The sequence below is a fragment of the Mycteria americana genome, chromosome Z (genome assembly GCF_035582795.1).
Source record: "Mycteria americana isolate JAX WOST 10 ecotype Jacksonville Zoo and Gardens chromosome Z, USCA_MyAme_1.0, whole genome shotgun sequence".
Taxonomy (NCBI): Eukaryota; Metazoa; Chordata; class Aves; order Ciconiiformes; family Ciconiidae; genus Mycteria; species Mycteria americana.
Genome location: NC_134396.1, coordinates 56538457 through 56552385, shown reverse-complemented (window position 1 = coordinate 56552385; position 13929 = coordinate 56538457). Strand labels below are relative to the sequence as shown.

The following is a 13929-nucleotide window of genomic DNA, read 5'->3' as shown; positions in this document are numbered from 1 at the left end:
TGCAGAGAGTTTGTGTTTTCATGCACAATAAAAATGAAACACTTACCCTTTGTAATGGTGGGAATTGTTTCAGTCCCTGACATTCCCCTCTCCCCTTCATGTTCTGTCTTCTCCATCTGCATTTGGGAGGACTTCTTCCTCCGGCTTCCATCAGAAGCTCCAGCTCACATCTTTACTTCCTTTAATATTTTTTCAAATACACTTTCTTATAAATCATATATCATTGTGAAAATATTTATACACATGCACACACTTATTTGACATTTGAGCCTTTTGGTACTTTCAGAGACAGGTGAGAAGAGTAGGATAAGCACATCAGCATTTTTCTAAGTATGGTCAGTAAGGAAACACTAACAGAGGTATTTAAATTGGTGTTGGCTTCTAGCACTAATACAGTAATGGGGTAATCCACTTTGCTCAGGACTGGTATTTAGCCTGCCTCGGAACTCAGTAAGACAATACTGCTCCAGTGAATGTTTTGCTTACATTTCTGAGAACTACCAACAAGATTTAAAAAAATCAAGCTGTGGAGTAAACTTTTATAGCAGAAATGGATAAAAGACATGTCAGATGTGGCAATGCTGATGTGCTGAATATCCAGTTTTCTGAATATTCTGAATACAGACATGAATCACAGATCTACTGGGAAATCCAGCTCTTGAAGTAAGGGGTTTCTCTTACAAGCTTCAGGTCTGCTGCTTTTCCAGGAGTCCTTGGAACAGTATCAGTGCTGCTACGTGGATAAGATGAGCTGAAGCAGCCCATCTCCCAGATACAAAGAAGGCATTTTAAATACTGTTGTATTCATGCAAGCACTGCTGTTTCATGTCTTTCATATTGGATGTGTTTTTTACCTTGTCAGGCATAACACAAAGTTGGGAAAACCTGGAAAGTAATTGCTAGGCTGGAGAGAATAGCGAGACAAGAAGCGAGAATGTGCATATTGCAGGACTTTGCCAGGTCTTGAGTCAAAATGTTGAGTTCTCCTTGAATTTGAAAGGTAGCAAATGCAGTGAATTATTTCCCCAAGAGAACAATCGCAGGGTGAAGAAGGATGTGCATCTTTTTGAATTGATGTTTTCACAAGATGTGCTGTACTTTCCCAATAACAGTCCAGTAGCTTTTGCAGAAGTATTAAAAAGGAGTGAAGATGAAAATGCAGTTTCAATTATTTCAGGCTTGCAACAGAGTGTCTTGCTCTTGTATCAATGGCAGTTATTAAGGGAAGAACAAATTAAATTCTGAGGATAAGTCTGTTGAAAGCTGTTGAATTTATTTAGCAATTTTGTTCTTTTTGAAAATAAATCCTTCATCAGAGATGTCAAATATGTTCCTAGTAGCCAGGTTTTTTTCCCCCACCAGTTTTCCCCCATTGTTTCCTATCAGCATGCAGCTGATGGTAGTTTTTAACTGATGAAGTGGTACTTGCAGATAGGAAGGCAAGCTGGATCTTTGAAACTGGCAATCCCTTGAGACAGACTCCAAACTTTGTTTTCCCAGTAGCAGACTTGGGTATTACCAGTTGGTGTGACTTCCTGTAGGCAAGATTTTGTGAAGAAAGAAATATTTTATCTGAAGCCATGAACTCTGCTTTCAGAAATCCTTTGTAGCTTCAGCACTGCTATGACGAAATAGTACCCTAGTCAATGATTCCATTCCTGATTTATTAATAATCATGTAGGTATTGGAAAAAAAGTTATTTTGCATATTCAAGCCTAAAAATGGAATGTCTGGAGTGTGTTTGTGACAGCAGGGAAAGGATTAGACACCATAGTAGGCATACATTGCATATATGATAGCATACATCTGTGGTAGGATCTTACAACAGAGAGTTTATAAAAGTTTGTTCCTACTGTCCAGTCTCACTTGGAGCAAGCAGAAGTACAGTGCTGAAAGGATAATGACAGTCTAAACAAATGGTAGGAAGGGTTGCATACCTGCCAGCAAACTGTATTTATTAATATGATCTATTTTAATATGTTGACTGGAAGTGCAAGGTTCTTACACAGAATTTTGTTTACAGGGGTCAAGTTCCTGCTGAGGCAGAAGTGAACTACTTAGGGGTGGCCAAATCCCTGGAAATGTATGGAGTCGATCTCCATCCTGTTTATGTAAGTATAGTTTAAATATTTTAAACTTGGTAACGATGAAAAAAATTTTCTTCTACTAATGTGAGGGAGAGTATTTATATAGTTTAGTTGCCACAGAATAACTTGAAAGGAAACGCTGTACTTAAGAATTGCAAAGGAAGATATATTTACAGACTGAGGGGATTTAGTGATTCATGCATACAGAAGCCTAATGGTTTTCAGATGAAAGACTGTGATTGTATTACACCTATAAAAGACAATCAGTTATACTCTGGGAAAAACACTTCAGATAAATAAGAAGTAATTAGTGCAAGTGTCACGAGAGATGAGAGAGGGTTATAACCGTTGTCTTTGACACAAGAATTTGCACGTTATTCTTGTATAAATAACAGAAAGTGTGTCCTGAAACCTTTTCAATATCGTCGCAAAAACTAGGGTGGGGTAGCAGCAGCATGTCTGGGTTTTTTTAATATTCTTTGTGAAGGTTTTGCTGAAGATTCAGAGTATGTTTCCAGCTTTTCCTCTGCTGTATCTTGCAGCATTGCAAGTTGTCTGTATTGCCTCAGCAAAACCCTCCACTTTTGTAAAACAGCATGTACGTTGGGACTGGATCCAAGTTATCACCTGGAGGCTATGCGCTCGTGGTGGAAACATTATTCTATCTTGTTTGAATAATTGCACTTGTGGCAGGTTTTTTTGAATAAAGAAAATCAGAAGTTCAAATGGGGAGTTGTAATGTAGATAGTTCACTGAGTTAGATGTCAGTACTTTGTAAAATTACTTGAAAGAAAAAGAAATCAAGATACTACCAGAAGATTAAGTATGTATTTCCTGCTGAAAATTGTGTAGCTCGCAATATGAAGTACTTTTTAATACACCCTGTGGCTTAATTGTATTCATATCCCATGCTCTGTGCCCCTCCCACCCATAGAAAGCTGGGGGAGTTACTGGAACAAGATTCAACATGATCCAACAAAATCATATTAAATTAGCAGAGCCTGGAATTTTTTTTTTCTCTTAGCTTGCTTCTGCTGTGCAATGAGATCCCTGCCTGGGTAATGAGGGGTGAGTTGTAATATCCCTAAGTCTAACCCATGAATATCATCCTTTCTATTTATATTACAACAGCAACAGAAGCCCTCATTTGAGACTGAAGCTGCACATATGAAGAGGTGTACTTCTTTTCCTTGCTTGGTCATATTAAAAGTAAAGTTGCCTTTAGCAGTTAGGAGGAGAAGCACAGGCAGAGCTCGTGGAGGTGTGCTTGAGTTTTCTCACATCAGTAGTCACACAGAATGTCACTTTCTACAGTCAGTCCGTCTCACAGATGATGTTTTTTGTGGTTCGTGTTCTGCTGGTTTAGAGCTTGCAGGGCTCTTCCTCGTTGCCTCAAGTAGGCAGCTTTTGAGCTTTTGCTAAAAAAGCTAAATGAGCTTTTGCATCTGACTTTCTTTTGATCTCATGCACCAAGGTTTGTACTCTTTCAAGTGTAGGGTGCATCTGACTTTGGTTACTGATGGTAAGCTGGGGAGGCAGGGGCCTTCTGCCACTTGGCACCAGAGTTTTCATCCTGTTCTCTCCTGATGCAGTTTGTGAGTTGGATACTGACCTCAGGAACGGTTTCCTTTGGTGGAGACGATGCACGCGGCTGTTCCTTGCATGTTGCTACCCATTCTAAACAAAATGCTCTGAATCTCTCAAAGGAGCTACTTCACTTGGTAGCAGTACGCAGGTTCAGGAGGGAGAAGCCAGCTGTGAGGTTATATTATAGTAGAATAGGTCAGAAAATCACTATGTACCTTCAGCTGAAAGGTTGGATGTCTGTTGCATTCATGTCTGAATAAAGAGTTTAGTATCTGAGTTTTGGCCGTTTGCCAAATAGCTGAAAGTAATTCCTTAAAAAAAAAAAGTTATTTTTCTTTTTCACCATGGTATGTGGAATCTCCCATTCTTTCCCTCACTGCCATTCTTTCTTGCCTCTTTGCTTCTGTGCCTACAAGTTTTTGTATAGAAGTTTTCATCAGCAGATCAAGTACTATTTTCTAATTTGCACAGAGAGTGAAACAGTATGTTCAAGTCAGTCATCAGGCTGACTTCCTCACTAGACCTCACTGCTACAGTGATACAAGTTGCAACTGTATGAATGACATGCATTTTTATTTTCTAGGGTGAAAACAAATCTGAATATTTTTTAGGATTAACACCCATAGGAGTTGTTGTCTACAAGAACAAAAAACAAGTAGGAAAATATTTCTGGTATGTATAATTTAAATGGGAGTCTGCTAAAACAATAACCATGTTGTTGTATGGAAATGTATGATTTGTGGTATCTATTTGAAAGGTTAATTTTATCTATAAAAAAAAAGTATAGCTGGAATTCCTAATCTTTGTCTGGATTATACAGATTTTTAATTCTTTGATAATCCAAGTTTTGAAAAAAATAGCTGACCTTTATCATAGTCATGCTGAAATGTTTAAATACTGCTAGTTTTCTGTTGATACCTGGTGCATACCTGAAAAAAAAAATCTACCTGTGAATTCTTTTTTGTCTTTGTATGTAAATATATACAACTTTATGTTTTATTATGCATGAAATTAAAGTCTCATGAAATTCTGTCTTTTTTTCCAATATTACAGGCCTAGAATTACAAAAGTTCACTTCAAGGAGACACAGTTTGAACTTAGAGTCCTGGGAAAAGATGTAAGTTTTTATTTAAGCCTGGGGAAAAAAAAAAAGTAATCTCAGGTCTAATGAAGTGGGAAATTTTGTGTGTCCATCAAAGTCTAATTTATTTTATTGAAATTTACTGCAAGAAACCATCAAAGTGAAATTAATTTTATTGATAGTTACTGCAAGAAAATTACCTTATCCTCAAGTGTAGTGTGTTCCTGATGGTGCTTGCAGTTTTATTAAAGAAAGAGGAGGAAGAAAGATTTTCTGTCCACATTTTGCAGGCAAGGGGAGAGAACTTCAGCAGAACAGTACTGAAGTAGGAATTTTATAACATTTATCATTTTATATCGTGCTCTGTAAAATAGAGTAGACTACTTCTGCAGTGCCTTGTTTATGATGTTAGATAGTGCTTTTAACCTAGGCTAAATATACAGGGAAACCTAATATTAACGAAAATGTGGATGGAGGAAAACTCACAAAGCTGTGAGGCACAAGTAATTTTGTACCTTGGAAACAGAAGCAGCCACATAATATATAGCTCGAAACCCATTTGTCAGAGTTTAACTTCATTGTGTTGTTAGATCATTTGAGAGAAAACAATGTTGGTTCCAGTGAAGCAAGGATAGCAGGTTGATAGCAAGCGAAGAGGTTTTAAGATAGAGTCAGTGGAAAAAAGAGAAAGATACTTATCCCCTATGAAGCATGTGGGGCAGGGGAGGAGGAGAGTGTTGAGGATGTAGGGAAAATTATGAAGTGCAATAAAACAAATAATTGCAGTCAGTCTGTGATTTTTGGTATCTGGTTGAGTTATAAGTTTAGTTTGCTGAGTTATTTTTTGAAAATACTTTGTAGGTCTCTTTGGAATATTAGGCCTGAAAGTTTATAGTTTTGAAGAAGTATTAACCTGCTGGCAGTATTCCCCTTTCCTGATTATCCACGTATCTTCATTCCTCTATGTAGTGGTTGTTAGTCTTGTCCATGATTTTTCCATGAGGTCATTTGGTACGTTTGGTACATTCTAGGAAATGTAAGTGTACCCCTGGCTGGTTGTCTTGGTTCTGTTTCTTATTTCAAATTCTTGAAAACAAGCATTTCTTATGCAGTTGTATTGGCAAGTTTTGTTTTTGTTACTCCCAAGTGTGTGGTGTGGTGATCTATGGGAATTTTATTTCTGATGGTGTGTTTGTTGAAATCAGAGAGTTGTTTGAAGGCTGGGGGAAGGTTGGGAAAACTTTTCTCAATGTTTCATGTGAAGGGTGAATGCCTGTTCATGTATAAACAAGTCCAAGTTTGACTTAGAGTGAATTGTATTGAAGTGATGCTGTAGTTTCTGTTTGATGTCACATTTGTATAGTTTTTGTCTGAACCATGTGGAACTGCAAAGGTTTAACATGCTGAGCAGAAAACCTGGAAGCTTTGGAAAATGTGCTTGAGTTGAGAGTGTGAATGTTGATGGCTGGTGAACGCTTACTATTGTGATCGCAAGGCAAACACTTCGACAGCACTTGGTAATTTCAAGTCTTGACAGGTACTTTTAGGAAATCATTCAAGAGAACAGTAAGTACAAGGGTGTGTACCATCATTAAAATCTCCTTTGCAACTAATACTCATTTGAAGTGTTTCTACAGTGCTTCATATCCTAATAAGATAAGGAAAGGCCAAAAAGGCCCAGAAAAATCTTCCTCTCCGTTTTTTTAAATGTTCTGGTGGTGTTACTTTGAACAAAATTATGTATTGGAATAAGTAAACAGTAGCCTTAGTCTCTGGATTAAAGCCATCATAACAATTTGTGCTGTTCTTCACCCAAAGGAGGAAAAGCTCATCAGTGTATTTGTATGACTGTATGTTCCAATACTGCTTGAAAACTTAATTCACAAATTTCTTTTATTCTTCTGCTTTTTGGAATAAATGCTATCACTTTGTCATTCCATGTGGGACATGAGTTTGCAGTATATGATAGGAGAGTAAACGTGCCATTTTTACTTCATCCTAGCTCCCGGGATATCACTGTACAGCCCAGGGAATTAACACTTTCCTTGTTTCAGATGTGGTATACCAAGTCTGGAATGTGTTACGTGTTTCCAGTTAGTTGGGAGAGAATGACAGAAAAGAATCAGGAAAAGAAGAAATAATGGAGACTTTCCTGTATCTTAGACAGAGCTTTATGGCATATAGTGAAGGAGTTAACATCATGTAGTAAGAAAAACAAATTATTTCTGAGTATATTGAGTGCTTTGTGTGAATCACATTTTCCATATTGTAGTGAAAACTACAGGCTGGATTTTGGTTTGTGTTTCCACACACTAGCTACCTTTATTCACACTGATGAGCATCTTTCATGGGTACACCTGCTCATCAAGAGGAAGTTGTTGGTGCTTTTAGTACCAATGAAGTGTTGCTCTTCCCCTGCACGAGGTTACTTGTGATAACTTCCTCGTTCTCCCTTTCAGTAAATTTGTCTGAGTTTTTTTTCAAACCTACTGAAAGAACTTGAATGTGTACTTCCCACTAAAGGGGTGCAAGTGGACATCCTGATCTCCTTGACAGATGGCAGACATGGCAGTCTAACTGTACAGGACCATACCTGAAAAATACACTGTGGGGTGTCTGTGTCAGCCATATTATGGCTGCTGAGTTTTTTGTTTCCATTGTTTCACTTTTCATAAACTTGACGATTTACTGAGCAGAAGATACTTATGCTTACTGTCTTATAATAAAGGTGCTTCACCTTTCCTGTTTTGTAGTCTCCTGTACTTCTTCATATGTCTTCCATGAGAACACTTCCTGTATATTTAACTTCTTTATGTTTTTCCTGCATACCTGTTGCTATTGTGTGCAAGCATGGTCATCAGTATTTTGGTTTTATGTTTTACTACTTTGCTTGTATTATATGTTTTCTGCCTAAGGCTATTGCTATTGCCCCTTCATAAACAAGATGGCCTTAATGTTTGGCCGTCTGTGAGTTATCCTGACATGTGACAGTAATGACCTGGACCAGCTGACAGAAACTCTTTTTCAGTGGTGTTAATCATTGAATCAGTATTTCATTGTCTCCTGACTGAACCCATGCTGTGAATTCCGAGCTAGAAACATGCTAGGCTTTCCATGAAACCACTAAGCATCAGCATGAAACTAGGAACCCTTCCCCTGTGACAACTGCACAGAAGGACTCCCTGAACACGACGAACAATCACAAAGAATTTTTGAAGATGAGAGAAGTGTATTTTTGTGCCATGTCCTTTAAGAAAACCTAAGAGATCCGTCTGATGCCTGTGCAGAGTTCCGGGTAGCGTAGATGTCTGTTGAGCAAGCTTGCTGGAAACTGCCAAAGCCGCCCCCCCTGCACCGCCCCGATGCAGCAAAACGGCGCCTAGTCACAATGGAGGCACTATGTGGAAGTGGGTAACCAAAGGGGTGCACAGCACACCTCTGTGCTTTCCCCATGTGAGGAACACAGCTTGCTTCCTAGATCTCTCTCTCAACTAAGGACATGAAACAAAATAGAGAAAACATGCTTTGATAGATTGTGTAGGCTGGGAATGTAAATGTAATAATATGCAGGAGTGAGAGATGTGGAGCCTTTTTGCCTGTAGGTACCAAGTACTTCTGTGCTGTTCCCCACAAACCCATACTGTTTTCTGTAACAGCGCCTTTTACTTTGGTTGCACTGTGTCTGAACATGCAAGTGAATGATTTCACTCCTCAGAGTTTATGCGAAGCTTCTGTACTTGTTACTTTTCATGTTTCTCTTTCACCAAACCACAAAGTGTTGAATGTGCAAAACACTTGCTTTCATTATTTTTTGTTGTAAGAGAAGGGTCTTTTGGAAGTCTGAAATTTTTGTTTTGAGGGATTTTGAAATTTGGGTTCTTTCAAGTCAGAACAAACCCCCAAACTGTTTGTGTGATTAAAAATGATTTACACATTTCCAAGACATGCCTTCCTCTGCAGTCTTGCTTAGTCAGATGAAGAGGCCTAGCTCAGCTGAATTTATAAGGTGAAGTTGGTAAAGACTGTTTTCAGGAGCAATACCAACCACTGATGCCAGCTAGAGGAACTTCAGGGCAATTCCAAAGCACATAATGCTCCCCATTCTAGTGGCTGAAACTTGTCTAAATACAAGATTTTTGTGTTCTTTTAAATAGTCTCAGAAAACCCTGGAAATATGCTTTATTTTTTTTAAACTGCTTTTTGTAACTGTCAGAAGTCTGAAAAGTAATTCCATTAATAAGGTGGTTCAGCTGTATCCCTTCTTGCCCTGTCACATTATATTCCATCTTCAGTTACAAGTTCTAGGCAGAAACTTCTAATTTGATTTATTCTTCTCGCAGTTTCTTAGGAAGATTGAGCAGGGTTTGAAGAGATGTTCCTCCTGTTCTAAACTCCACTTTAGTTTAGATTTCAATTCCAGACAAAAATAGCATCAAGATCAAGCATCTGGATTTTTATTATGGTTCAAGAATTACAAATGACTTCTGTGTCATTTGCATTTGCACTTAAGCCAGAGTGGTAGTGGAGGGTTGATGTGAGCAAGCACAGCGGTGTTAATATATCATATAGAACGGTTTGGGCTTGTTTTGGTTGGTTGGGGGTTTTCTTGCCTTTTCTTAACCACTTTGTGAGCCATCGTAGAAGGAGTGTAAGATTGGTTCAAGGCTTGATAGCAAAATCTTCAGTAATGAACATTTTTGCAGGAGAACTAGGATTAAAATTCCTGCATAAACTTAAATACATTGCCACTAAGGTGTTACTGTCAGCTTTTTTTGTCAGTTCTTCTTTAGTCTTTTTTTTTATTGGTATAATATGAGGCTGAGATATGTTTGTTTCAATCTTGACGTGCTTTACGCAAACTGGCACAGCATTATTAATTCCTGACTTGTATAATGTTCTTAAAGATTGACCTTGTGTAACCAGTAATAGTACATTGCCTGTTACATAAGCTATGACTAGCATGCACTGTGTAAATATATAAAGACAGAATATTTCCTATTGGAGTTAACAATTGATAGTATCCAGGTATGTGCCTGATCTGGCAACGAATAATGTTGGGCAGCAGTAGCTTCAGAGCTAGTGTTAATATTTGTGTTACATGTACATGCAGTGTGCTCTGTAATGGGGCAAGATCCCACCTTACGCTATATTAATATTCAGTGTGACTAGGAAAAGTGGTGTGTGTGCTGGCTGTGGGTTCCTACTGTCGTTTTGGGTTTGGGTTTTTCTTCTTCATTTTCTGAGCCTGGATTGGTGGGAACCAATATATGTCTTGTCATAAATTATAGCAGCTTAAACCTGCTCTGAATCACAGGTTTTCAAAACGTTTTTGATCTGTGGATGGGTGCAGTGCTCCACAGAACGGGTGTAAGTCTACTGATAGTGGCCCTCTTATCTTTGGAGTAATCCATGAACTTCACAAACAAGGGATCTTCTGGCCTCTAGAGGGAAGAACTGTCATTTTAAGTGTGTGTCTTCTCTTCCAGGCGGACTTGAGCTTGCCCTGCCTGGGCACTGAGCTAGCTGGGCGCAAAGCAGCCTTGAGCTTGAAAGCTGTGTAATCACGCTGGCGTGGCAGAGCAAGCTGGGAACTGTTTGCAAAGGCCAGTGTGGTCACTCCTGAGCTAATATGTCGGCTCTAGCAGTTCCAGAGGCATTTTGTGGTTAGGTAGAGCAATGACCCCTCTGACTTGTCTCCTTTGAAGGCATTAGTAACATGCTTTCAGTCTTTGAGTTAAGAGTGTGTGGGTGGGTGGGTGGGGTGTGTAGTGGAGAGCTGTACCAATTACCAACTGTTTAGTGGAGATCTCAAAGGCCCTGCCAGATCAGTCTTCTGGCTGATTTGAGAGGAGCATAAAACAGATAAGGGCTGTGGCTACAAGTCTGAGTGCCCGTCTATTTGTAAGCTCGTAGTATAGTCAAGCTACCTGCATCCCCTGTGCTAGACTAGTTCTCCTCCCATGGCTAAAAATGGTGGTTAGGCTATGGCAATATGAGCTTTAGCATGTTTTGGAGACTGCAGAACAAGATTTTAAAGCATTTAAAAGGAGGGGAATATTTTATGTTTGTCCTCACAGTTTTTTAGTGTCTCCCCTTTTTCAGGATTAGGAGAAGGTAGTGAAAGAGCTCAACAGCTAGGTACTGCTGCAAGGGGTATGCCTGTCCTTTTGCAGCCTCTGGCTATGTGGTCCTGCCCCCTCCCTTGCCCGTGCACATCACAGATGTGATCAAAAATCACCGTACAAAAATAAGTTATTTTCTGCTTGTTTGGTGAGCACAGCTGGCTTTCTGAAAGAATAGACAAACACCAAAGCTGGTTCAAAGGAGAGGGGAGATCTTCAGAGCGTGCAGATGACCAGGACTGCTCTGGAAGCAGTGATCCATCATGGTTCATGATGCCTCACCTTTAGTACACTGGGCGCTCCGAAAACAACAGGATGAGTAGCAGGGAGTAGCTTATGAGGCACCAAACAACACTGAATGAGTTTGGAATTGTCATTTCCTATAAATCATTAGTAAAAGTACAATAGGTCTTTGTTTCTTTTGGTCAGATATGTGAGAATAATAAGAGAAAAACTCAGCTAATTCTCACTACCTGTAAGAAATTCCAATTGTTCAATATGCTAAAAATGTTGCCTTTTGTTAAAAACAAAAGTTCATGGTGTTAACAGGTAAAGTCATCCTTCCTTTACCTATACAAGTCAATTTATTCCGTTAGGGGAGAAAGATTAAACCTGGGAGATATTACTGCCTTCAGTACTGCCTAATTTTTATATATGCATTTATAAGTTGTGAGGGTAATCACAGTACTCTTGCAAGCCTTAAAAAGTCTTTAAAAGTAAATGGAGGAAGTCCTAAACCTAGTTATGCTGTATACAGTGTCATATTAGACTTAGTTGCAGTAAGTTACTGAATCCTTCGCAGAAAAGGTGAAAAATGGTAGAAGAATTATGAATTGTCTCCTCTGTGTTGGTGAAAGACCCTGGAGATGAATGTTTTAGGCTTTCTTTCTCTCTCTTTAGTAAAAATTTAACTGTGCTATTTGACTTCTCACAAGCATCCATTCAGAGGCAGTAGTTTTCAGACATGCACTTTTCCTCCAAATTCAAATAAATAAACTTCAGTGTGTTATCAGAAAGCTTGTTGGTCCGTCCCCTGATTTTTAGGCACTTGTTTCATTTTCCAGATCTGAGCGCCAGAACTTGTTGATAAATTGGATCTGTAGGGCTATGCTGTTTTTTTCCTGACTGCCTTTGATTGCTGCATACTGAGTATAGATGTTTCAGCACGTAGTTAATCATCAAAACTTTTTTCTTACCAGCTGAGATGAGCTTTCTTCCACCTTAGAAAATAATGCCTTCAGATGATGGAATCAATAATGTTTGCTGGTCAGATCTTTGAATCATATGGCAATGTAGCTATACTGTCCCTCTTTTAGTCACTTACTGATTTTCATGTGTTATGTGCCATTTGTTCTGTATATAGGAAAATTCCAAAACTTTAAGTTAAAAAAGAAGAAAAAATGGACAAGTAGAACCTTTTCCCTGATGGGAATCTTTCCCTGAATTCCAGTGGCATTTGAACTGGGCTAATAATAAGACAGGGCAGAAATACCTTCTTTTAAAAAGTCTCTTTAAAAAAACCCAAAACACCCCTGGCTTCTCTCTGCCCCTCCCTTCCCCCAGCCCACAATCTCTCTCTTTATGAATAAATTTAAGTGCAGCAGAGGATTCTTTGCCTAGAAGTAAAATTTAGGAGTGGACAAAGAAGGAGCAAGATCCTGCATATTAAAAGTGAGTCACTGAGTTCTTTCCTAACAGCAGTTCAATTGACTCATCATGTTGCATAAAGTTTGCAATACCACAGGCCTGATCTGATATTATTCTTTAAAAGTGCACCAGTGACTATAGTTGTGTGGGTTTATATGAAATCACATCAGATGACAGTCTGATCTAGAAATTGTAATGTAAATTAAATCATAAAATCTGAAGCTACATTTCTGTTATTTGTAAAATCAGCAAATGAAAAGTACCCCTTGACATGTCTTCTTTAAAACTGTAAAAATGCAGTATGATCTTTCATTGGGTAGACTCTTGTTTCTGGGTGCCAGAAGAGCAAGAGCAATATGGTTACTCTTGAAAATTCTAGTATAAATAGATTTTTCTCCTTGACGATCTTCAAGATTCTTGAGGAAACTTTTTTTTTTTAATTTTTTCACCAGTTACTTAGATTTTTTTTCTGTTTTAGAAGAGCTTCAGTTTTTAAGTTTCTGGTTTTACTTTTTATAAATTAAACTTATTTTTCTCCACATTACACCCCTTGTGAATCCTGCAGAGAGATGAAGGTCCCTATCAAGCCTGAAACTGTATTTTAAGGAACTGTAGGAACATATTTATGGGACTAATCTACTATATAATCATTTTATGCTATGCATAGCTGTCTCAGACAAATCCTAGTTCTCACTATTCTCAGTGGCCGTATGTCTTACTGTACTCCCCTTTCTTGCTGTGATGCCCTAGAGAGGAAAATGTACTTTTGAGAGAAGACTAGAGGATAATTTTGATTCCTTGGATATTCCATGGGAATGTTCCAGCCAACCATTAAACTAACTAAAATAATCCATGGGAGAAAACAAGCTCATGTGTATGTCTCCAATTTGTTGGTTGCAGGTTTTTTTGGTTTGGAGGTTTTTTTGTTGGTTTGTTGGTTTGTTTTTTTTTTTGTTTGTTTGTTTGTTTGTTTTTTTTTAATTAGGGAATGAAATCTCAATTATTCTAACCACAGGGCCAAAGTTCTGTCATTTTTACTGTTACTTGTTTCAAGGTAGAGAAAAGGGTGCTTGAGCACGTAATTTGTGATTTTATGAGGCTACCTGACAGCTGTTGATAGAGATATAATTGGTTTTTGCTAGAGGTGAAATTTTGAATTCTACAGAACATACTGAATTAGTTCACAGTTTGCAAAGTGCTTTCAGGTCACCATACCTCATTAAATGAAGAGGGGGAGAAACTTGCCAGAACTCTTTACCTATGTATGCATGGCATTGCAGAAGTATAACTAATGCAAGGGCATCCATTTCCTAAAATCAGCTGCCGAAAGTGGTATAAATCATAGCCCCTTTGTAATCCACATATCAGGGAAATGGTTTTAGGACTCAGTTTTGTTACAGACAGT

The 13929-nt window shown here is 38.4% G+C and overlaps 1 protein-coding gene across 4 annotated transcripts in view; it reads left to right on the top strand.

The window, feature by feature from the left end:
• The window catches only part of EPB41L4A (erythrocyte membrane protein band 4.1 like 4A), a 136850-nt gene that overhangs the window by 75940 nt on the left and 46981 nt on the right, over window positions 1-13929 (top strand). For all 4 annotated transcript variants that reach the window (XM_075488559.1, XM_075488560.1, XM_075488562.1 and 1 more), the window contains 3 exons: window positions 2024-2111; window positions 4258-4346; window positions 4728-4791. In XM_075488559.1, coding sequence (XP_075344674.1) covers window positions 2024-2111; window positions 4258-4346; window positions 4728-4791 — 241 coding nt within the window. The remainder of the gene's footprint in view (window positions 1-2023; window positions 2112-4257; window positions 4347-4727; window positions 4792-13929) is intronic.